General features: G+C 42.6%; 1 protein-coding gene across 1 annotated transcript; it reads right to left on the bottom strand.

The window, feature by feature from the left end:
• Nucleotides 1-496: 496 nt before the first annotated feature.
• Nucleotides 497-20,505, bottom strand: dipk2b (divergent protein kinase domain 2B). Its single transcript, XM_067992904.1, has 5 exons — nt 20,152-20,505; nt 13,291-13,555; nt 9,075-9,248; nt 7,749-8,037; nt 497-848 (listed from the first exon to the last, which is right to left on the bottom strand). Exons 1-5 carry the CDS (start codon nt 20,346-20,348, stop codon nt 502-504), a joined length of 1,272 nt encoding a protein of 423 aa, XP_067849005.1. The 5' UTR covers nt 20,349-20,505; the 3' UTR covers nt 497-501.
• Nucleotides 20,506-23,598: the final 3,093 nt, after the last annotated feature.

Consider the following 23,598-nt stretch of genomic DNA (forward strand, 5'->3'; position numbering starts at 1 on the left):
TCACTGGCATGGCTGGTATTTATTGCCCATCCCTTGTTGCCCTGGATACAACCTATTGGCTTGCTAGGCCACTTCATAGCACAGTTAAGAATCAGAACTGGAGTCACACACAGGCCAGACCAAGTAAGGACGGCAGGTTTCTTTCCCCAAAGGACATTACTGAACCAGTTGGGTTTTTATGACAATCCGACAGCTTCATGGTCACTTTTACCGATACCAGCTTTTTATTTCCAGATTTTTTTAACTGAATGCAAATTCTCAAACTGCTGTGATGGAATTTGGATTCACGTTCTACTGGATTGTTAGTCCAGGCCTCTGGATTACGAATCTAATAACATAACCACTACAGTACCGTACCCACCCCCTCAGATTGCATCAATATGGGAATATCATCATTACCAACACCAATCACTCATTTCAGTTCAAAAAAACTCATAGTCCATTGTAGATTCAGGATCTCCTACCTTAAGTAAAAAAACACCTATAGCAGCAAACGGGACATTAATAGCCTTTAATGTATTTACATTCTGGATATCTGTATTCAAAACGAGGATCACAAGGTCGCAGGGATTTTAACAATTCCATAAGCCAACCAGCTGCCTCGAGGGTAACCTTGGCAGGGAGCATCTCATCACTGCAGAGACTCAGGAATCTGTCTGTTTGTTTCTGAAGAGAAGGAGAAGAGCTGAATTTACCTGTTAATAAGTGAGACAGGAGGTCCCTGCACACCTTTATAAAGCTCTGTGCCTCACTGATCTTCCCACAAGGTGAAAGGTCTGTTTTACAGTCTGAAGCCAAACAAGAGAAAACATCTTTTTCGCAATGTACTTCATGGACAAATTCCTTATCTGCAGAAACATGGCATAACATGTAAAGGAATCATGATATATGGTTAAATATACACAAACATAAAACTAGATTGGCAAAGCATTTTAAACTGTCATGTTTATGCTGAAAATGAGCGACATGATACATAGATGCATAGGCCCCAATAATTACAGGGTGGCGGGAAGGGAACAGGGGTGGTGGGGGGAGATTTAGCGGCTGGGAAACCAGGAAATACGGGTATCCCAGAGGCCCTGCCAAAATTAACGGTAGGGACTGATTTAAATTTTTCGAATCAGTTTCCCGGTTGCAGCCAGTCAGATTGAGAGGCTGGCCGTCGCACGGGTAGGCAGGCGGGGAGTGGAGTCAAAGTGAGTTGGACGTTGTGGGGGGAGGGGGAGGGGGCAGTTAGACATCGGTGGGGTGAGTTGTACATCAGACAACGGGGGGATGTTTGGACATTGAGGGGGGGAGTTGTACATCAGACATCGGGGGGATGTTTGGACATTGAGGGGGGTAGTTGTACATCAGACATCGGGGGGATGTTTGGACATTGAGGGCACGAGTTGTACATCAGACATCGGGGGGATGTTTGGACATTGAGGGGGGGAGTTGTACATCAGACATCGGGGGGATGTTTGGACATTGAGGGCACGAGTTGTACATCAGACATCGGGGGGATGTTTGGACATTGAGGGGGGCAGTTGTACATCAGACATCGGGGGGATGTTTGGACATTGAGGGGGGTAGTTGTACATCAGACATCGGGGGGATGTTTGGACATTGAGGGCACGAGTTGTACATCAGACATCGGGGGGATGTTTGGACATTGAGGGGGGGAGTTGTACATCAGACATCGGGGGGATGTTTGGACATTGAGGGGGGGAGTTGTACATCAGACAATGGGAGGATGTTTGGACATTGAGGGGGGTAGTTGTACATCAGACATCGGGGGGATGTTTGGACATTGAGGGGGGGGAGTTGTACATCAGACATCGGGGGGATGTTTGGACATTGAGGGGGGTAGTTGTACATCAGACATCGGGGGGATGTTTGGACATTGAGGGGGGGAGTTGTACATCAGACATCAGGGGGATGTTTAGACAGTGATGGGGGGAGTTGTACATCAGACATCGGGGGGATGTTTGGACATTGAGGGGGGGAGTTGTACATCAGACATCGGGGGGATGTTTGGACATTGAGGGGGGGAGTTGTACATCAGACAATGGGGGGATGTTTGGACATTGATGGGGGGAGTTGTACATCAGACATCGGGGGGATGTTTGGACATTGAGGGGGGTAGTTGTACATCAGACATCAGGGGGATGTTTAGACAGTGATGGGGGGAGTTGTACATCAGACATCGGGGGGATGTTTGGACATTGAGGGCACGAGTTGTACATCAGGCATCGGGGGGATGTTTGGACATTGATGGGGGGAGTTGTACATCAGACATCGGGGGGATGTTTGGACATTGAGGGGGGGAGTTGTACATCAGACATCGGGGGGATGTTTGGACATTGATGGGGGGAGTTGTACATCAGACATCGGGGGGATGTTTGGACATTGAGGGGGGTAGTTGTACATCAGACATCAGGGGGATGTTTAGACAGTGATGGGGGGAGTTGTACATCAGACATCGGGGGGATGTTTGGACATTGAGGGCACGAGTTGTACATCAGACATCGGGGGGGGTGGCGGTGGCGGTGGTGGTACTTGGACAATGATAGGGGGGAGTTGAACATTGGACATTGGAGGCGGGAATTGGACATCGGAGGTCGGGAGGTGAGTCGGACATCGACAGTTGGACATCAGGGTGGGGGTCGGACATCAGGGGTCCGATCGTTAGGGGACGGGCATCCGATTGCGGGGGTGTCAACCGATCAAGGGAGTTGGATCGTGGGATGGTTTACAGGTTAGCTTGGTGGGAAGGGGGGAAGCATACCTACTCCTCCTGGCCCACAAGCAGTGCTGGAAAGGCATTTACCGGTTCCACCCAGCCTTTCTCGCCTCCCTTCAGCTGTTGGTTTTCCTGAGGTCTGGAAAACCCAGCCCCCAGGGATTAAATGTGAACGAGGTTAAATTTGAGGAAAGCAGCCTCCTTAAAATATTTTAAGGATGGACCCGCCTCCAGAAAGCAGGTTAGTCACCCGCCCACCAACCCACCTCATTTAAAACCAGAAGTGGGCGCGTTGGAGGCTGGATGGGGTCGGGTTTGCCATTTTTTAATTTTTAACTCCCCCCTCCGCCCCACCTGTCCTGAGGGGTTAAAAATACCCCCCATAGAGTCTACAGAACAGGAACAGGCCATTCGGCCCAACTGGTCTAAGCTCCACACGAGCCTTCTCCCACCCCTCTTCACTGAGCCTTCTCCTCCCTACGTGTACACTATCAAATCCTTTCATAATCTAGATGGTTCAAACTTGTTGAACTTGTGTTTACTGTGGTAGGTGGCTTGAATGACAGATAGGCTTGGAACAAACTCAGAACCAACTGATTCAAGAGTCAAGAGTATTTAGTCCCGGTAACACTGAACAAGTATTTCAATAATCACAGGCAGCAGAAATTCCGGGGGTGAATTTCCACCATAATTAATAAATAAAAGTCAGCACAGATTTGTTAACGGAAATCATGTTTGACTAACTTGATTGAGTTCTTTGATGAAGTAACAGAGATAGTTGATGAGGGTAGTGTGGTTGATGTTATGTATATGGACTTTCAAAAGGCATTTGATGAAGTACCACATAATAGACTTGTTAGCAAAATTAAAGCCCATGGGATTAAAGGGACAGTGGCAGCGTGGATACAAAATTGGCTAAGGGACAGAAAGCAGTGAGTTGTGGTGTTTTTCAGAGTGGAAGGAAGTATACAGTGGTGTTCCCCAGCGGTCAGAATTGGGACCACTGCTCTTTTTGATATATATTAATGGCCTGGACTTGGGTATAGAGGGTATAATTTCAAAGTTTGCAGATGACACAAAACTCAAAAATGTAGTAAACAATATGGAGGATAGTAACAGACTTCACTCCGCTTTTTAGGAAAGGAGAGAGAGGGAAACTGGGGAATTATAGACCAGTTAGCCTAACATCTGTTGTGGGGAAAATGCTGGAGTCTATAATTAAAGATAGGGTGACTGAACACCTCTAAAATTTTCAGTTAATCAGCATGGATTTGTGAAAGGTAGGTCGTGTCTGACAAACCTGATTGAATTTTTTGAAGAGGTGACTGAAGTAGTGGACAGGGGAATGTCAATGGATGTTATTTATATGGACTTCCAGAAGGCATTTGATAAAGTCCCACATAAGAGACTGTTAGCTAAGATAGAAGCCCATGGAATCGAGGGAAAAGTACAGACTTGGTTAGGAAGTTGGCTGAGCGAAAGGTGACGGAGAGTAGGGATAATGGGTAGGTACTCACATTGGCAGGATGTGACTAGTGGAGTCCCGCAGGGATCTGTCTTGGGGCCTCAATTATTCACAATATTTATTAACGACTTAGATGAAGGCATAGAAAGTCTCATATTCTAAGTTTGCCGATGACACAAAGATTGGTGGCATTGTAAGCAGTGTAGATGAAAACATAAAATTACAAAGGGATATTGATAGATTAGGTGAATGGGCAAATCTGTGGCAAATGGAATTCAATGTAGACAAATGTGAGGTCATCCACTTTGGATCAAAAAAGGATAGAACAGGGTACTTTCTAAATGGTAAAAAGTTAAAAACAGTGGATGTCCAAAGGGACTTAGGGGTTCAGGCACATAGATCATTGAAGTGTCATGAACAGGTGCAGAAAATAATCAATAAGGCTAATGGAATGCTGGCCTTTATATCAAGAGGACTAGAGTACAAGGGGGCAGAAGTTATGCTGCAGCTATACAAAACCCTGGTTAGACCGCACCTGGAGTACTGTGAGCAGTTCTGGGCACCGCACCTTCGGAAGGACATATTGGCCTTGGAGGGAGTGCAGCGTAGGTTTACTAGAATGATACCCGGACTTCAAGGGTTAAGTTACGAGGAGAGATTACACAAATTGGGGTTGTATTCTCTAGAGTTTCGAAGGTTAAGGGGTGATCTGATCGAAGTTTATAAGATATTAAGGGGAACAGATAGGGTGGATAGAGAGAAACTATTTCTGTTGGTTGGGGATTCTAGGAGTAGGGGGCACAGTCTAAAAATTAGAGCCAGACCTTTCAGGAGTGAGATTAGAAAACATTTCTACACACAAAGGGTGGTAGAAGTTTGGAACTCTCTTCCGCAAATAGCAATTGATACTAGCTCAATTGCTAAATTTAAATCTGAGATAGATAGCTTTTTGGCAATCAAAGGTATTAAGGGATATGGGCCAAAGGCAGGTATATGGAGTTAGATCACAGATCAGCCATGATCTTATCAAATGGCGGAGCAGGCACGAGGGGCTGAATGGCCTACTCCTGTTCCTATGTTCCTAAGAGGACATAGACAGACTGGTGAAATGGGCAGACACATGGCAGATGAAATTTAATGCGGAGAAGTGTGAAGTGATGCATTTTGGTAGGAAGAATGAGGAGAGGCAATATAAATTAAATGTTACAATTTTAAAGGGGGTGCAGGAACTGAGAGACCTGGGGGTGCACGTACAGAAATCTTTGAAGGTGGCAGGACAAGTTGAGAAGGCTGTTAAAAAAAGCATATGGGATCCTGGGCTTTATTAATAGAGGCATAGAGTACAAAAAGCAAGGAAGTTATGCTAAACCTTTATAAAACACTGGTTAGGCCTCAGATGGAGTATTGTGTTCAATTCTGGGCACCACACTTTAGGAAGGATGTCAAGGCCTTAGAGAAGGTGCAGAAGATATTTACTAGAATACCAGAGATGAGGGACATGAGTTATGTGGAGAGACTGGAGAAGCTGGGTTTGTTCTCCTTAGAACAGAGAAGATTAAGAGGATATTTGATAGAGGTGTTCAAAATCATGAACGGTTTTGATAGAGTAAATAAGGAGAAACTGTTTCCAGTGGCAGGAGGGTTGGTAACCAGAGGACACAGATTTAAGGTGTTCGGCAAAAGAGCCAGAGGCAACAAGAGGGGAATTTTTTTTACACAGCAAGTTGTAATGACCTGGAATGCACTGCCTGAAAGTGTGGTGGAAGCAGATTCAGTAGTAACTTTTAAAAGGGAATTGGATAAATACTTGAAGGGAAAAAATTTACAGGGCGATGGGGAAAGAGCTGGGAATTGGACTAATTGGATAGCTCTTTCAAAGCACACAATGGGCCGAATGGCCTCCTCCTGTGCTGTACCTACTATGATACTATGTTATACTATGAACTTCGGTGAAGAGCTGCGCAAACCCCAGGAAAACAGTGTAAATAGTGTTTACATCAGTGTAAATCAGGACTGTTCTCCCGTCCAAACAAAAAAGATTTTCCAGGCACTTTTTGTTGAAGGCAGTGTCCCTGCCACTTCAGTAATGTTAAATTGTCACCTCAGATATCAGATGGCTTTGTAATTGCTCGAAAATTGTGTTTTATAGGAACATTTAAGAAACAGCTATAATCTGTAGGGGGTGGGGGGAATATAGGTTCTTTCTAAATATTTCAGCTCGGATGGAAAATGCCCTTCCTCATCTGATTCTATCTTATGATCCCATTGCTGATTCTGTTATAATATCAGTGTTTTGTTGATAACCAGAAAATAGAACATGTTGTCATACTACTGTGTATATAAATCTATCCTGGTGAATACATATACAATACATCAGCTTCTCTTTAAGCTCTCTGGGTTTGCTGGCTTTAATTTTATGGTTCCTTTCACATACCTGCCATAATCCCTTTTCAGGCATTTTTGGTGTTAGAGTTTAAGTTAAAAGCAAAGTGAACATCACTGTAACCTACAGTCTGCATGTATCACTTACTTGTTAGATATTACTCCTTTTAATTTCAAATGATATTTTGCTTTATACATATCTATTCAAGCCTGTTAGAATTTATAATAATGTTAGGAGCATCAGCAGGAAAAGGGTTAAAATGTATTTTAAAAGAACAGCAGAAGTTGAACACAGAATCTCATTCTTTTACTTGTTCTATTACATGCTTACCTTGTCCAGTATGAAAGAACACATACATGGTACTGCATGGTACTGTGTGAGACTTAATGAAGTGGCCTTGAATGAGGATGCTAAGAGGTATGGGCAAGTGAAGGGAAATAGCTTTATGAGATGAAGTCAACTCACACAAGTCAATCAATAGTATAACTTTGTCCATTGGTCATATATATAATCTTGTAGTTTAGAGAGGTAGCTGCATGCCTTATTAAGGCATTTAGATTAGTGATTTGTAGCTCAGAAAGGTATAAAAAGGCGGCGAGTGGTATTGAGACTTGTTAGAGCTCGAGAGCTGTATACTTGCTATACATCATTTCCCCAGCTAAGCTATCTTGATATCTTAGTTGTGAGTACTTTACTTTATTTGAGGGGTTAAACTTTGAATAAGTGAAACTTTGCTTGTGTGCATATTGTCTTACCATCATTGAATGAATCCACCTAAAGCTAGCTAGCTAACTAATATGATTAGCTAATGTGCTGACCTTGGATTATCACAATAAATTGCATTTTTGCAAATATCATAATTTTTGTGCTCCAGCATATCCTTATAAAGGAGTCATCTTCTGTGTAAAGAGAGGAATGACCCAGGGGCCTGTTGAGCAGGGACAAGTTGTGCAACTGCTCCTAAACAGGGGATGATGAATGCCACTAAAGGGAACTCATTAAAATGTATTAAAAAATGAAAATATATATATTAAGTAATGCAAAGTTGTTTAAAATCAGTTGATACAATTAACAGAAGTGAATTGTATAAAAAGGTTACAAAATTTAGGCAGTAATTAATGGCATCATAAGATAACACATCCTGTTAACTAAAAGGCTACAGAAAGAATATCTACCTTCCTGCTTGTCAATGATGCCTATTGTGCTGGTGTCTGTGATGTAAAGACGTCCATCCTCAAAAGTGCCAAACATGTTACCGTGGACGCTGGTATAGTATAAGAAATAATTCAAATCATTGTTTCTCAGGGAGTGAGTAATATGTAGAAGCTGGTAGGCTATGTCCGCAGTAACTTCAGGAGATGCATTATAAAACTCTCTGATGGGCTTAGTCCATGGAGTCACAATTACTCGACCGCAAGACCCAAAGTATCGCATGAATGGCCATCCTTCTATCCCTGGAAAAAGCTGAAAGAAAATCTCTTTGTCAATTTTGCAGGACAGTTATGGATTTTTAGCATTTCTAATCAATCTAAAGAATTGTTAATCAGTTCTGTTCCTTACAAACGGTGCAGTAATTAAACAAGGTTTATAATGCATTGCCATCTGGTGCAGGGGGTGCTGACTCTGTACGCCTTCAAGAGGGAGCTGGACCAATTTTTGATTGGGTCAGAGATTGCATCATATAGAAAGTAAATGGCTTTTACAGATAACACATGGTCCATGTGATCTCCTGAACTGGTTTCAAATGCCTGAGGATAGAAGTTTTCCAGGGTATTTTTTCCCTTATTTATTGGTCCTGGATTTTTCTCTTTTTTTGCCTCTCCCTGGTGATTACATGACTGCGGGGATTGGGAGGGTAGGAAGTGTCCAGTCAGTTTAGGAAGTGCCTCATTAAATTGTGGCAGGCTTGTTCGACCGGCTGGTCTTTTCCTGCCTGTCGTTTTCTTATGTTCGTATAAGGAATGTAAAAGAATCACTAATCCGAGTTTACAATGCATTTTTTGTTGATCGGTGGTAAGTTACATTTTTAAGCTTTGTCACCTGCCCCCTTACGCAGTGCTCCTGGGGTGTGGTGGAGGTGGAGGGTGGGGTGTGGGTGGGAGTGGTGGTGTGTGGGTGTGGGTGGGTGTGGGTGTGGGTGGGTGTTGAGTGGGTGGGAGTGGTAGGGTCTGGGTGTTGTACGTTAACACTTGGTCAAATAATTAAACTCAATTCCAGGGAGCCTTAAAAAAGATTTTCTGGTAATAAAGAAGTCATGCATTTCATGACTGGATGCACGGCCAGGTTATCCAGTGAACAGGCAGAGATCAATGTATAAATTTTTGGAACTCCACTCCAATATCTGGAATCATTGATCTTATTTGGTAATATACATTATTTCCATTTTATCTTAAAGACAAAAAATAGATTATAATAAAATATTTTAACAGGCATTGTTATAAATTTTGATTCCAGAGTAAAATTTATACCTCAGTCAGTGAGAGAACAGTAATGAATTATACCTGCAGTACAATAGGATGGGTGTTGACAGAGAGTGTATAGAGCAGACGCAGTTTGTCGCGATCAGTGAAATGTCGCATCAGGACACTACCCGAATCCCTCACTTCAGCGTAACGTCGAACAATGCGGTCTAACAGCCGCTGGGATGGACATCTCAGCAAGGGACTAGGAAGACTCTGTGGTTAAAGAAAGAAATTTCGTGTTGATTAAAGTTTATGGGGTAAAGTTTCCGCTTTGGGCGCAATTGACATTTGGGTGCAAATTGCGGCCAAAAATTACGCTGGCAGAGTTTTAGTCCGATTTTCTGCTAAATTGCGTTAACATAATCACATACATAAAATCTTCCATGTATCAGCGTAATCCGACAGCTTAACAGAGCTGTTTTTCAGACTGAATTTCCACCATAACTAATAGATAAAAGTCAGCACGTATTTGTTAAAGGAAAATCGTGTTTGACTCACTTTTTTTTATTCATTCATAGGATGTGGGCGTCGCTGGCAAGGTCAGCATTTATTGCCCATCCCTAAGACTTGGTACTAATACTCAGCTTGATTGAGTTCTTTGTTGAAGTAACAGAGAGAGTTAGGGCTCAATTTTAAACGTAAATTGTGGGTGTGTTGGGGGCGGGGGGGCTGCGAAAATTGCAGAAATGCAGAGCAGGTTCGAAAGCCGGCTCCATCCCACCGACTTCTGAGTTCCCCCCGATCTTCCCCTCTCCCCCCGATCTTCCCCTCTCCCCCCGATCTTCCCCTCTCCCCCCGATCTTCCACTCTCCCCCCGATCTTCCACTCTCCCCCCCGATCATCCACTCTCCCCCCCCGATCATCCACTCTCCCCCCCCGATCATCCACTCTCCCCCCCGATCTTCCACTCTCTCCCCCGATCTTCCACCCCCCCGATCTTCCACTCTCCCCCCGATCTTCCACTCTCTCCCCCCAATCTTCCACTCTCCCCCCGATCTTCCACCCCCCCGATCTTCCACCCCCCCGATCTTCCACCCCCCCGATCTTCCACTCCCCCGATATTCCACTCTCCCCTCCAATCTTCCACTCTCCCCCCCCCGATCTTCCACTCCCCCCCCCCCCCCCCCCCGATCTTCCACTCTCCCCACCCCCCCACCCCGATCTTCTATTCCAGTGCCGGATGATGCCATGCTCTCTCTCTTTCTCTTCCCACCACCCCCCATGTTGCAGCTCCTGTCAGCAGCCAGCCTGTCAATCAGGCTGGCTATTGGGTGCAAAACCCGGAAAGACCTTTAATCACCATCAATTACATTGCGATCGCGTCGGAAACGGTAAGTTTTGTTTATTTGGGTTTGCCACGTGCACCTTCACCCCCTGCCGCTGCCAACCCACTGCCATTTCCAAAATTGAGCCCTTAATGAGGGTAGTACGGTTGATGTTGTGTATATGGACTTTCAAAAGGCATTTGATGAAGTACCACATAATAGACTTGTTATCAAAATTAAAGTCCATGGGATTAAAGGGACAGTGGCAGCATAGATACAAAATTGGCTAGGGGTCAGAAAGCAGAGAGTAGTGGTGAACGGTTGTTTTTTAGACTGCAGGGAAGTATACAGTGGTGTTCCCCAGGGATCAGTATTAGGACCACTGCTCTTTTTGATATATATTAATGACCTGGACTTAGGTATACAGGGCATAATTTCAAAGTTTGCAGATGACACGAAACTCAGTAATGTAATAAACAGTGAGGAGGATAGAAACCGAGCTCAGGAGGACATAGACAGACTGGTGAAACGGGCAGACACATGGCAGATGAAATTTAATGCAGAGAAGTGTGAGTGATACATTTTGGTAGGAAGAATGAGGAGAGGCAATTTAAACTAAATGGTACACTTTTAAAGGGGGTACAGGAACAGAGAGACCTGGGGGTGTATATACATAAGTCTTTGAAGGTGACAGGACAAGTTGAGAAGGCTGTTAAAAAGGCATACGGGATCCTTGGCTTTATAAATAGAGGCTTAGAGTACAAAAGCAAGGCAGTTATGCTAAACCTTTATAAAACACTGGTTAGGTCCTAGTTGGAGTATTGTGGAAAATTTAGGAAGAATGTTAAAGGGTGCAGAGGAGATTTACTAGAATGGTAGCAGGCATAAAGGACTTCAGTTACGTGGAGAGACTGGAGTAACTGGAGTTGTTCTCCATAGGGAGAGAAGGTTACAGGGAGATTGATAGAGGTGTTCAAAATCATGAATGGTTTTGATAGAGTAAATAAGGAGAAACTGTCTCCAGTGGCAGAAGGGTTGGTAACCAGAGGACAAAGATTTAAAGTAATTGGCAAAAGAACCAGAGGCGACATGAGGAAAAAAAATTTACACAGCGAGTTGTAACGATCTGGAATGCATTGCCTGAAAGGGGTGTTGGAAGCAGATTCAATAGTAACTTCCAAAAGGGAATTGGATAAATACTTGAAGGCCAAGGGGAAAGAGCAGGGGAGTGGGACTAATTGGATATCTCTTTCAAAGAGCCAGCACAGGCACAATGGGCCAAATGGCCTATTTTTGTGTTGTATCTAAAGGAAAAGAAAAAAAATTAAAAGATTTAAAATTTATAAAAGCTCTAAGGACAATTTACTAGCTGCAGGAATGAGGCTCCACAGTTTCAATTGTTCCCTCTCTAGGACGGAGAGGTTAATTGGCATTGCAGCAACATAAGTCACCTCATTAAAAGGATCCTTACGCTGTTAAGTACCAGCCCTAACTATCTGTGGTGAGTTTAATTGGTAATTAAAGTGCAAATGCAGCAATTTCTTGAAATTCACGGGGAGGTTGATGGCAGGTTTCCACTTTCGCGAGACTAACTGCAGAGTAGCGCAAATCGTCCAGCAATTTGTGGCGATTTGGAACTCATGGGGTATCTCTGCCTCACCACAAATTGCTGGACATTTTACACACCAATAATGGTATGTGCATTAAGCTCCCCGTTACTTTGCCAGCAAATTCTGGCCTATTGAATTGGCAAGCTGCCAACGCTACCTGTGCTCCTGATAGGTAACTCACCGAATGGGAAAGTGGGAAATCTGGTGAGATTGATGATCTTAATGGGCCCGCAGCAGTACCTTAAAGGGGAGGGGTGGAAGTGTGAATAGAAGCATCAGTTTATAGTGGCAGGGAAATTTTATAAAGAACTTTAAGCCTTTAAGATTCAAAACACACAAACGACCGCAGTAAAAAATGAGTGCCGGATCTAGTTCCAGCTTTGTCTTACTGCAGCTAAGGATCCCTTTAAATACTGCTGGAAGTGGCTGCCTCCTGAACTGTACCACCCGTGGTTTGACCCCGATTTGCATATATTGATGAGGACGCCTAAATCTAGGTCTGCCCGCAAATTGGAACAAGCAGACAAACAGTGGTAAGTCGGGGGTGGGGGGTGAGGGTCAATCCTCCATGCGATTTTGGTCCCGGTACTGCCTAATTTTTAGGCGTAAACAGGGCGGTAACGAGAGGAACATTGCCACCTTAATCTGAAATGATTCCGCAGCAAAATAAAATCTAGAATTCAAAACAAGACAATGATTTTACTTTAAATTTGATTTATCTGGTCATAGGTACAACCGGAGATTTAGTTATAAGCCTCTCAATTACAGTGCTGTTTCTGTTATAAGATCATCAAACCTCAGCTCCTGGAACTTCCATGTTACATTGTGTATTACTGCAGGTACAAGATCATAACTTGCAATATGCTTGACTTCCAATAACCATATTGTGGCAAATATAACATATAACAAATATGATGAGTGGAGTAAAATTTTCTCCCTAAGTGGTCCACTTCCTTGAGTATTTCAAATGAAAGGTAAGTCCAGCAACACCTTACTCTTTCCCCCTCCCCCATTAACCACTAACCTACCACACTGATCAGGGTCAACAGGAGGGTACTACCCCTACGTGCTTCAATAGGATTTAACAATGTTCTTACAATTTCTGTACATCATCCTTAATTGTATCTCATGCTGATAGCTACCTACATTACACTGCATACTGTGCATGGTATTTGGAAAATCCATAAGTAAAATATTTTTATTTAAATTGTTAATTTTTTTTATTATGGTGTCCCAGTTAGGGTTGGCCACTTGATGTGACTGGTGATTACCTGTTTTTCTACGGCTATGAAACAGAATCCATGATACTTGATCATCTCAGCTTAGTTTACTTGGAGAAATCCAGTCATATGTTTTCTACCTAGTAATCCAGTAACATACCTGAACCAACTCAGCAGTGAGCCGATCAGCCTTGAGCCATTTCTGGAAACGTTCTGTGCCTCTCAGAACATTTTCAATGCTGCATGCAACTTTCTTTGATGCCGAGGTGCAGATTTTCCGATCAGAAAGTTCATTCTGATACTTGCTTTGTAACCGAGAGATGACGACTGGCTTCCAGCTCTCAGTATCGCCAGTGTAATTTGCAATGTAAGTCTTCCTGTGGCTGGGAGGGAGCCTTAAACCTGCAGACAGCCAGTTCTCAAATCTGCAAGTAGCAGTACAATTTGTATCACAGAGATATGAGACTTTCTGAACATCTTATAGGAACACAATTCTTTATGATGTCACTATAAGTGTGTTTACTGATGACATCGTAAAGCAACTTCGCTACTTTTGGTGCAGGACTCTCTTGTTCTTGCTCAGGGCTCAGCTTCATCTTTATGTGAAGTAGTTTTGCTTGATTTGCTGATGGAGGAAGGATTTCAGGGAGACATTTTAGAAAGCCATGTTTGTAAAAAGGAAGGTACACCTGGGTTTGTTGCCTGTTGCAGGAAAAGTTGGGTGGGGAAGATTTCATGCTATATGGAGGGAATGGGCTTGATGGGGCCAAATTGTATTTTCTTTGATATTTTCAATATTATGTGCTCATGCCTATGAAACTTCTCCTTTCTATTCAATGTCCTTGGGCATTGTGCGAGAGGGAGATCCAGGCAATAGCTGTCCAAAACAGGCTCTGCTGTGGCCTGTGATCAGCTAATAGGAAATGCACTTGTAGTACAATGGGCACCGTTCTTTCTTTCCCTCCTCCTCTTTTAATTTAAAAAAAAATCTCCTGCCCTTTGTATGTTCCCTGTGCCACACATTACTCAATTTGAGAAGTAGGCAGGCAAGGAAGGTAACTTCAAGGGAGGTGAAATTGGTCCATGCCAGTAGCACGAAACAGGCTCAAAACTAATCAGCAGTTGTTTTACACCACGCCCAATTTTCTTTTCCAGTGGAAAATAGCCAATTCGCTATCAGCCCATTTAGTGCTACTGGCATAGACCAAATTTTTTGAGTAATTACCAGATTTCCAGCATCACAGTTGTTCTTTTTATCTCATTCATATTATTGTGTGTTGTCGAAAGGGCTAAAACAATACAGATCTGTTGAGTAGGGAAAACAATACAGATCCGTTGAGGGGGTAAAACAATACAGATCTGTTGAGGAGGAGGTAAAACAATACAGATCTGTTGAGGAGGGAAAACAATACAGATCCATTGAGGGGGTAAAACAATACAGATCTGTTGAGGAGGAGGTAAAACAATACAGATCTGTTGAGGGGGTAAAACAATACAGATCTGTTGAGGGGGTAAAACAATACAGATCTGTTGAGGGGGTAAAACAATACAGATCCGTTGAGGGGGTAAAACAATACAGATCTGTTGAGGGGGTAAAACAATACAGATGTGTTGAGGAGGTAAAACAATACAGATCTGATGAGGAGGTAAAACAATACAGATCTGTTGAGGGGGTAAAACAATACAGATCTGTTGAGGAGGTAAAACAATACAGATGTGTTGAGGAGGTAAAACAATACAGATCTGTTGAGGAGGTAAAACAATACAGATCTGTTGAGGAGGAGGTAGAACAATACAGCAAAGGAGGACTAAGAGATTGATTAAGAGTGGAAAAAAAGAGTATTAGAGTAAACTAGCAGGGAACATAAAAACTGACTGTAAAAGCTTCTATAAATATGTCAAGAGAAAAAAATTAGTGAAGACAATGTAGGTCCCTTACAGTCAGAAATGGGGGAAATTATAATGGGGAACAAAGAAATGGCAGAACAATTAAACACATACTTTGGTTCTTTCTTCACAAAGAAGGACACAAATAACCTCCCAGAAATGTTGGGGAACCAAGGGACTAGTGAGAGGGAGGAACTGAAGGAAACCAGTGTTAGTAAACAAAAATAGTGCTAGGCAAATTAATGGGGCTAAAGGCTGACAAATCTCCAGGGCCTGATAATCTAAATCCCAGAGTACTAAAGGAAGTGGCCCTGGAAATAATGGATGCATTGGTGATCACCTCCAAAATTCTATAGTCTCTGGAACAGTTCCTACAGACTGGAGGGTGGAAAATGTAACCCCACTGTTTAAAAAAGGAGGGAGAGAAAAAACAGGGAATTACAGGCCAGTTAGCCTAACGTCAGTAGTGGGGAAAATGCAAGAGTCGATTATAAAAGACGTGATAACAGAACACTTAGAGGGCATTAACGGGATTGGACAAAGTCAGCATGGGTTTATGAAAGGGAAATCATGCTTAACAAATCTACTGGAGTTTTTTGAGGATATAACTAGTAGAATAGATAGGGGAGAACCAGTGGATGTGGTGTATTTGGATTTTCAGAAGGCTTTTGATAAGGTCCCACACAAGAGGTTAGTGTGCAAAATTAAAGCACATGGGATTGAGGGGAATATACTGGCATAGATTGAGAATTGGTTGACAGACAGGAAACAGAGAGTAGGAGTAAACGGGTCTTTTTCCGGGCAGCAGGCAGTGACTAGTGGGGTACCGCAGGGATCAGTGCTATTCACAATATATATCAATGATTTGAATGAGGGAACTAAATGTAACATTTCCAAGTTTGCAGATGACACAAAGCTGGGGTGGAATGTGAGCTGTGAGGAGGATGCAAAGAGGCTCCAATGTGATTTAGACAAGTTGGGTGAGTGGGCAAGAACATGGCAGATGCAGTATAATGTGGATAAATGTGAGGTTATCCACTTTGGTTGTAAAAACAGAAAGGCAGATTACTATCTGAATGGTGATGGATTGGGAAAAGGGGAGGTGCAACAAGACCTGGGTGTCCTTGTATACCAGTCGCTGAAAGCGAGCATTCAGGTGCAGCAAGTAGTTAGGAAGGTGAATGGTATGTTGGCCTTCATTGCAAGAGGATTTGACTATAGGAACAGGGATGTCTTACTGCAGTTATACAGGACCTTGGTGAGACCACATCTGGAGTATTGTGTGCAGTTTTGGTCTCCTTATCTGAGGAAGGATGTCCTTGCCATGGAGGGAGTGCAACGAAGGTTTACCAGACTGATTCCAGGGATGGCAGGACTGACGTATGAGGAGAGATTGGGTCGACTAGGCCTATATTCAATAGAGTTTAGAAGAATGAGAGGTGATCTCGTCGAAACATAAAATTCTAACAGGACTAGACAGACTAGATGCAGGGAGGATGTTCACGATGGTTGGGGAGTCCAGAACCAGGGGGCCACAGTCTCAGGATACGGGGTATGCCATTTAGAACCGAGATGAGGAGAAATTTCTTCACTCAGAGGATGGTGAACCTGTGGAATTCTCTACCACAGAAAGCAGTGAAGGCCAAGTCATTAGATATATTGAAGAAGGAGATTGATATATTCGTTAATGCTAAAGGGATCAATGGATATGGGAAAAAGCGGGAACAGGGTACTGAGTTAGACGATCGGCCATGATCATTTTGAATGTTGGAGCAGACCCGAAGGGCCGAATGGCCTATTCTTGTTCCTATTTTTTCTATGTAATACAGATCTGTTGAAGGGGTAAAACAATACAGATCTGTTGAAGGGGTAAAACAATACAGATCTGTTGAAGGGGTAAAACAATACAGATCTGTTGAAGGGGTAAAACAATACAGATCTGTTGAGGGAGTAAAACAATACAGATCTGTTGAGGGAGTAAAACAATACAGATCTGTTGAAGGGGTAAAACAATACAGATCTGTTGAAGGGGTAAAACAATACAGATCTCTTGAAGGGGTAAAACAATACAGATCTGTTGAAGGGGTAAAACAATACAGATCTGTTGAAGGGGTAAAACAATACAGATCTGTTGAGGGAGTAAAACAATACAGATCTGTTGAAGGGGTAAAACAATACAGATCTGTTGAGGGGGTAAAACAATACAGATGTGTTGAGGAGGTAAAACAATACAGATCTGTTGAGGAGGTAAAACAATACAGATGTGTTGAGGAGGTAAAACAATACAGATCTGTTGAGGAGGAGGTAAAACAATACAGGTCTGTTGAGAGGGTAAAACAATACAGATGTGTTGAGGTAAAACAATACAGATGTGTTGAGGAGGTAAAAGAATACAGATCTGTTGAGAGGGTAAAACAATACAGATGTGTTGAGGAGGTAAAATAATACAGATCTGTTGAGGAGGAGGTAAAACAATACAGATGTGTTGAGGGGGTAAAACAATACAGATCTGATGAGGAGGTAAAACAATACAGATCTGTTGAGGGGGTAAAACAATACAGATCTGATGAGGTAAAACAATACAGATCTGTTGAGGGGGTAAAACAATACAGATCTGTTGAGGAGGAGGTAAAACAATACAGATGTGTTGAGGAGGTAAAACAATACAGATGTGTTGAGGGGGTAAAACAATACGGATGTGTTGAGGGGGTAAAACAATACGGATGTGTTGAGGAGGTAAAACAATATGGATGTGTTGAGGGGGTAAAACAATACAGATCTGTTGAGGGGGTAAAACAATACGGATGTGTTGAGGGGGTAAAACAATACAGATGTGTTGAGGGGGTAAAACAATATGGATGTGTTGAGGGGGTAAAACAATACAGATCTGTTGAGGAGGAAGTAAAACAATACAGATGTGTTGAGGAGGAGGTAAAACAATACAGATGTGTTGAGGAGGTAAAACAATACGGATGTGTTGAGGGGGTAAAACAATACAGATCTGTTGAGGAGGAAGTAAAACAATACAGATATGTTGAGGAGGAGGTAAAACAATACAGATGTGTTGAGGAGGTAAAACAATACAGATCCGTTGAGGGGGTAAAACAATACAGATCTGTTGAGGAGGTAAAACAATACAGATGTGTTGAGGAGGTAAAACAATACAGATCTGTTGAAGAGGAGGTAAACAATACAGATGTGTTGAGGTAAAACAATACAGATGTGTTGAGGGGGTAAAACAATACAGATCTGTTGAGGAGGTAAAACAATACAGATGTGTTGAGGAGGTAAAACAATACGGATGTGTTGAGGGGGTAAAACAATATGGATGTGTTGAGGGGGTAAAACAATACAGATCTGTTGAGGAGGAAGTAAAACAATACAGATGTGTTGAGGAGGAGGTAAAACAATACAGATGTGTTGAGGAGGTAAAACAATACGGATGTGTTGAGGGGGTAAAACAATACAGATCTGTTGAGGAGGTAAAACAATACAGATGTGTTGAGGAGGTAAAACAATACAGATCTGTTGAGGAGGTAAAACAATACAGATCTGTTGAGGAGGTAAAACAATACGGATGTGTTGAGGGGGTAAAACAATACAGATATGTTGAGGAGGAGGTAAAACAATACAGATGTGTTGAGGAGGTAAAACAATACAGATCTGTTGAGGAGGTAAAACAATACAGATCTGTTGAGGAGGTAAAACAATACAGATGTGTTGAGGAGGTAAAACAATACAGATCTGTTGAAGAGGAGGTAAACAATACAGATGTGTTGAGGAGGTAAAACAATACAGATGTGTTGAGGAGGAGGTAAAACAATACAGATGTGTTGAGGAGGTAAAACAATACAGATCTGTTGAGGAGGTAAAACAATAAAGATGTGTTGAGGAGGTAAAACAATATGGATATGTTGAGGAGGGGTAAAACAATACAGATGTGTTGAGGGGTAAAACAATACAGATGTGTTGAGGGGTAAAACAATACAGATGTGTTGAGGGGTAAAACAATACAGATGTGTTGAGGTAAAACAATATGGATCTGTTGAGGAGGAGGTAAAACAATACAGATCTGTTGAGGAGGTAAAACAATACAGATCTGTTGAGGGGGTAAAACAATACAGATCTGTTGAGGGGGTAAAACAATACAGATCTGTTGAGGAGGTAAAACAATACAGATGTGTTGAGGAGGTAAAACAATACAGATCTGTTGAGGAGGTAAAACAATACAGATCTGTTGAGGAGGTAAAACAATACAGATGTGTTGAGGAGGTAAAACAATACAGATGTGTTGAGGAGGTAAAACAATACAGATCTGTTGAGGAGGAGGTAAAACAAAATCAAAAAGCTCTGGTAACAATTTTCATTCTAATTGGATCAGGAAACTACTTTTCTGGCAATCATTGAATATCTTTACAGGGAGAAAAATAGATTTTGATTTATGTTCATTATTTATGGTATATTTCAGAACTTTTTTGATAAATAAGATTTCAGTTTCTTTTATTTCAGATCAGGCCGCAAACCACAAAGAGAAACCATCAGTGGACTGATATCCAGCCTGTATATTGTATCAGAGTAAGGCATCGTACAAAAGAGGAAATAAAGGGAAAATCACTCAGGTTCTCTGCTCTCCCCTTGGATTTTCCCAGTACCCCATCCGACATTTCTCCAATCCTGCAGGAGGAATTCAGTCCTGAACTATTAAGCCAGGGGGAGACCTATAAGGGGGGCGGGATTTCCATCTGTCAATCCCATATTTCAAGGATGTTCTTTATCACTTTCCAAATATTTCAGAATTTTACAATGCAAGCAGAGCATCCAGCTGAAGACAATGAATTTCAAAATGCCAAAATAGGGCTGAACCTCTACTGACAGGAAAGAGCCAAACAGTTTCAATATTTTCCTACACCCACCCCACCTCATCACACACCATACCCCACCCCAGAAACAATATGGACATTGCCATACTTTTAATTTTCAGTGTGGAAATACATTTTTAAAGGTCCAGATTTCATACTTGGGACTACCTTATGTAATTTACAGTATTTTGAATATACTTAGCTCTCATACCTGTTGGAGTTTATAGCCAGTCAATGACTGGTTCTTCTGCAGACAGTATTATCTCTAATCTCACCTGATTTCTTCTTTGAAGAACTTCCTGCACAGAGATGTTCCTATACAGGCATTGCACTTATCCAAACCCAGAAAGTTCCTGCCAAAGTTGTAGACTGGTTTCAGCCTTGTTACGTTAGCAATGGCTTTAGCTCTTGTATTCAAGCTTAATGCCAAGGGTGCCACAGACATCAAGGACAAGATGGCACAGCTCCACATATCTGCCAAGTCCTCCACACAGATATTTTAACTTTCAGCTAAAACTACTTAATACACATTTACCAACTGTGCAGCTATGCAGTTAAATGTAACTTCTGCAAATGGTTGATGAAGTATTTTTTGAGGACAAAAACAGGAGTGACGCGCTGTCAGTCCACCAGCCTCCATCCGTAATTATATTGTTCTTAGAGGAAGTATGGAGCATGCTGATAATTCGGTTGCTATGGCAGTACTTCCTCATGTTCTCCAGTCCAGGAATGTGATTCTGCTTCCCTCCTATCTCTACGCTGCACAATAACGTCATATTCATCTACTGTGGTGTAGATAATGGTAGGATATCCTGGCCTTTTCACTCACAAGTTATTTGGAAGCTTTTTCTGCAGAGCAATAACATCTCTGTGATATTTTTAAAAGTTATGTTAATAATTAATTTCCAGATTCTAGAAGGTTGAGCTTTTTGCAATTGATATTCTGACTGCTGTTTTGTCATTATACAAAATTCGAGCTTTCTTACCATGTTTGGGAAAATAAAATACTCAATGGAACAGAATGAGTTGGTGTTTCAGGACCCAAGGAAATATCATTCCTGAAAAACAACTGCCACCGCTGAATATTGGAGATGTGGGGATGGATAGTTAATATCCAGTATGCTTGAATACCTTTAAGAGTCAGGGAGAAATTATGCAGTACTTTCCTACAGAAGAACACTTGGCTAGGGTAGAGTCCATGATAGGGATGAATGTAGTGTGTGGAATGAAGGGGCTTGATAGATCATATGGGCTTTTAATATTCCCTGTTTTCTTATGCACTTCTTCTGAAATTTGATTAAAGAGATTGGAAAGCACCCAAAATTGGGCGCGATTGTGAGGGTGTGCAATAACCGATGCGCTGGTGCGGCAGAATGGAAAAGCCCGAGGACCGTCCTAAATTGGTCCACGGGCCTCATCATGATAATCCCGGTGAGCTGCGGGTGTCCATTGGGCACCCTGATGCAGCTTGCCGGTTGGGTCCTAACCAATTTCAGCCTGCACCAACGCCCACAGGTAAGGCCAGGGGCTAGGAGGCGATTGTGAGGGGGGGGCGAGCACAAGCAGGCGGCGGTGGGGGGGGAGGTCGACCAATTGTGGCAGGTAAGCTTGTTGGGCCCGGAGGAAATACTCTTGCTCCTCCTGGCCCACAAGCAGTGCAATAAAGGCACTCACCTGTTGATCCGGGCCTTCCCACCTCCTCTTATGTGGCGTGAATCAGAAAGCCTGGGAATCCCAGCCCCCAGGAATTAAAAATAAAAAGCTGTTAAAATGGAGGCACACAACCTCCTTAAAAAATTTTACTGACCAACCCGTCTCCTGCAAGCGGGTTGGTCGCCAGCCCCCCAACCCGCCTCCGTTAAAACTGGAAGTGGGCAGATTGGAGGTGGGTTGGGGTTGGATTTTACATTTTTACAATTTTCACCTTCCCACCTGCCCTCAACTCGCCCGTCCTTGGGGGTTAAAATTACCCCCTTGGTGTGGCTAAGCGCTAATTTGCCAGTTGTTTTCATCCTGCGAGATTCTACAACATGCACAGTAAAGTTAATTCTGAAGGCTGTCAAAGACACTAGTCACATTTTGGATGATATCAATAAGATTTTGCACAAGTAGACCGGCTGCTTATGAATGCTGGGAGAAAATCTCAGAATGTTTCAGCGCCAAGACTTGCAAAGCAAAGTAAAGCAAACATGAAATGGGGCCTTAACTATAGTGCTTCCTTATGTCACAACCAAAGAGTCCAACAGGCCTCCTGCTCGCCAGATGGTGCTGGATCTGACTGGCAAAGCCAATATTATGACTTTATATCTGGGACACTTGCTTCTCCTCTTTTAACCACTTCATTGATAGAATCATTAACGTGCTGTGAATTTCACTACTCTTCATTTAAAGCTGTTATTAATGGCATCACAGCTACTTGCTGCTGTTGTGGACTTGAAATGTTTTCCTTTGTAGTACAAAGCTGGTAACACAGCTGCCAGTTGGCAGTGTGATGTCACAGCAAGTTTTATGTTCCTTTGGTGCCATCTTTCTGCCAGTGAAAGGTGCTGTGCTCTTAGGAAATCCCTTTTGTGACCAGCTCAGAACGCTTAAAGAGCAGCAATGGCATCTGATGGTGGACATATGGCACTGCACCCACTGCACTGTCCAAACCCGTGACCGCACTAACTTTGTGCTGCAGAACAAGGAACTTAAATAGGCAGAAAAGTGCCACTGACATTTCAAGCAGTTTTCAATATTTTCAGCAGTTTAAAGCTATTGCAGCTGAGTACAAACCTATTTTTTTTACATTTACCCCATAATATTTTATAGAAAGTCCCATTTTAATTTTTTCTAGCACTTCCTGGCAGAACTTCCATGTAGGAGTTTGTGCATAAGTAGGCAAGTCAGCCTGCAGCCTGTAATCGGTGGAAATAAACCATTGCACATAGCTGCCTTAATGATGCTGCTCGTTATCCCGCGTGAAGGTGATTTATTGTTGTTTAAGGATGGATTACTTTTACCTTGGTTCCACCCTTAGTTCTGATTTAGGAACATACAAACAGGAAAAGACCCTCTGGTCCACCCAGCCTGTCCCGTGCAACTGTGATGCCTTGTGCATCACAATATATACACTCCCCACCCCACCCAAAATCACGTGATCTCCTGGGCGAGGTGAAAAACCAGATAAAAACCCAGGCCAATTTGGGAAAAAAAATCAGGGACATTCCTCTCCGACCCCCTTAGGCAATCAAAGATAGTCCTTATTGCTTCTTATTTTTCAATTCCTTTCTCAGCTCTATTTTTGTTCTGTGTTTCTTTTCCAGCTCCATCCTGGTCTCTGTGATTCCTCGCTCAGCTCCGTCCAAATATATCATAAGGGCCTCACCTACTGAAGCACACATCAGGAAATTGTGGGCATACTCCCCCAATTTCAGGTGACGAAGGAGGAAGCCTCCGAAAGCTTGTGAATTTAAAATAAAATTGCTGGACTATAACTTGGTGTTGTAAAATTGTTTACAAGTTTCACACATGCAAGTGAGATCGCTTCAGTGGGGAGCTCACATGAGCTGGGAAATACTTCACAAGATAACACTGGGGCTGTTAGTCTGGATGAGTATTTACTGTAGATGTTTTTGGGAAGGGGGAAACAACGTAAAAGAGGGCATTTAAGGGGCTGCCTAATGCCATGTTTATTAGTATATTTAATTTATTAATGTTTCCTAGACATTTTCACATTGCTA

Source organism: Heptranchias perlo, chromosome 11, assembly GCF_035084215.1.
Source record: "Heptranchias perlo isolate sHepPer1 chromosome 11, sHepPer1.hap1, whole genome shotgun sequence".
Taxonomy (NCBI): Eukaryota; Metazoa; Chordata; class Chondrichthyes; order Hexanchiformes; family Hexanchidae; genus Heptranchias; species Heptranchias perlo.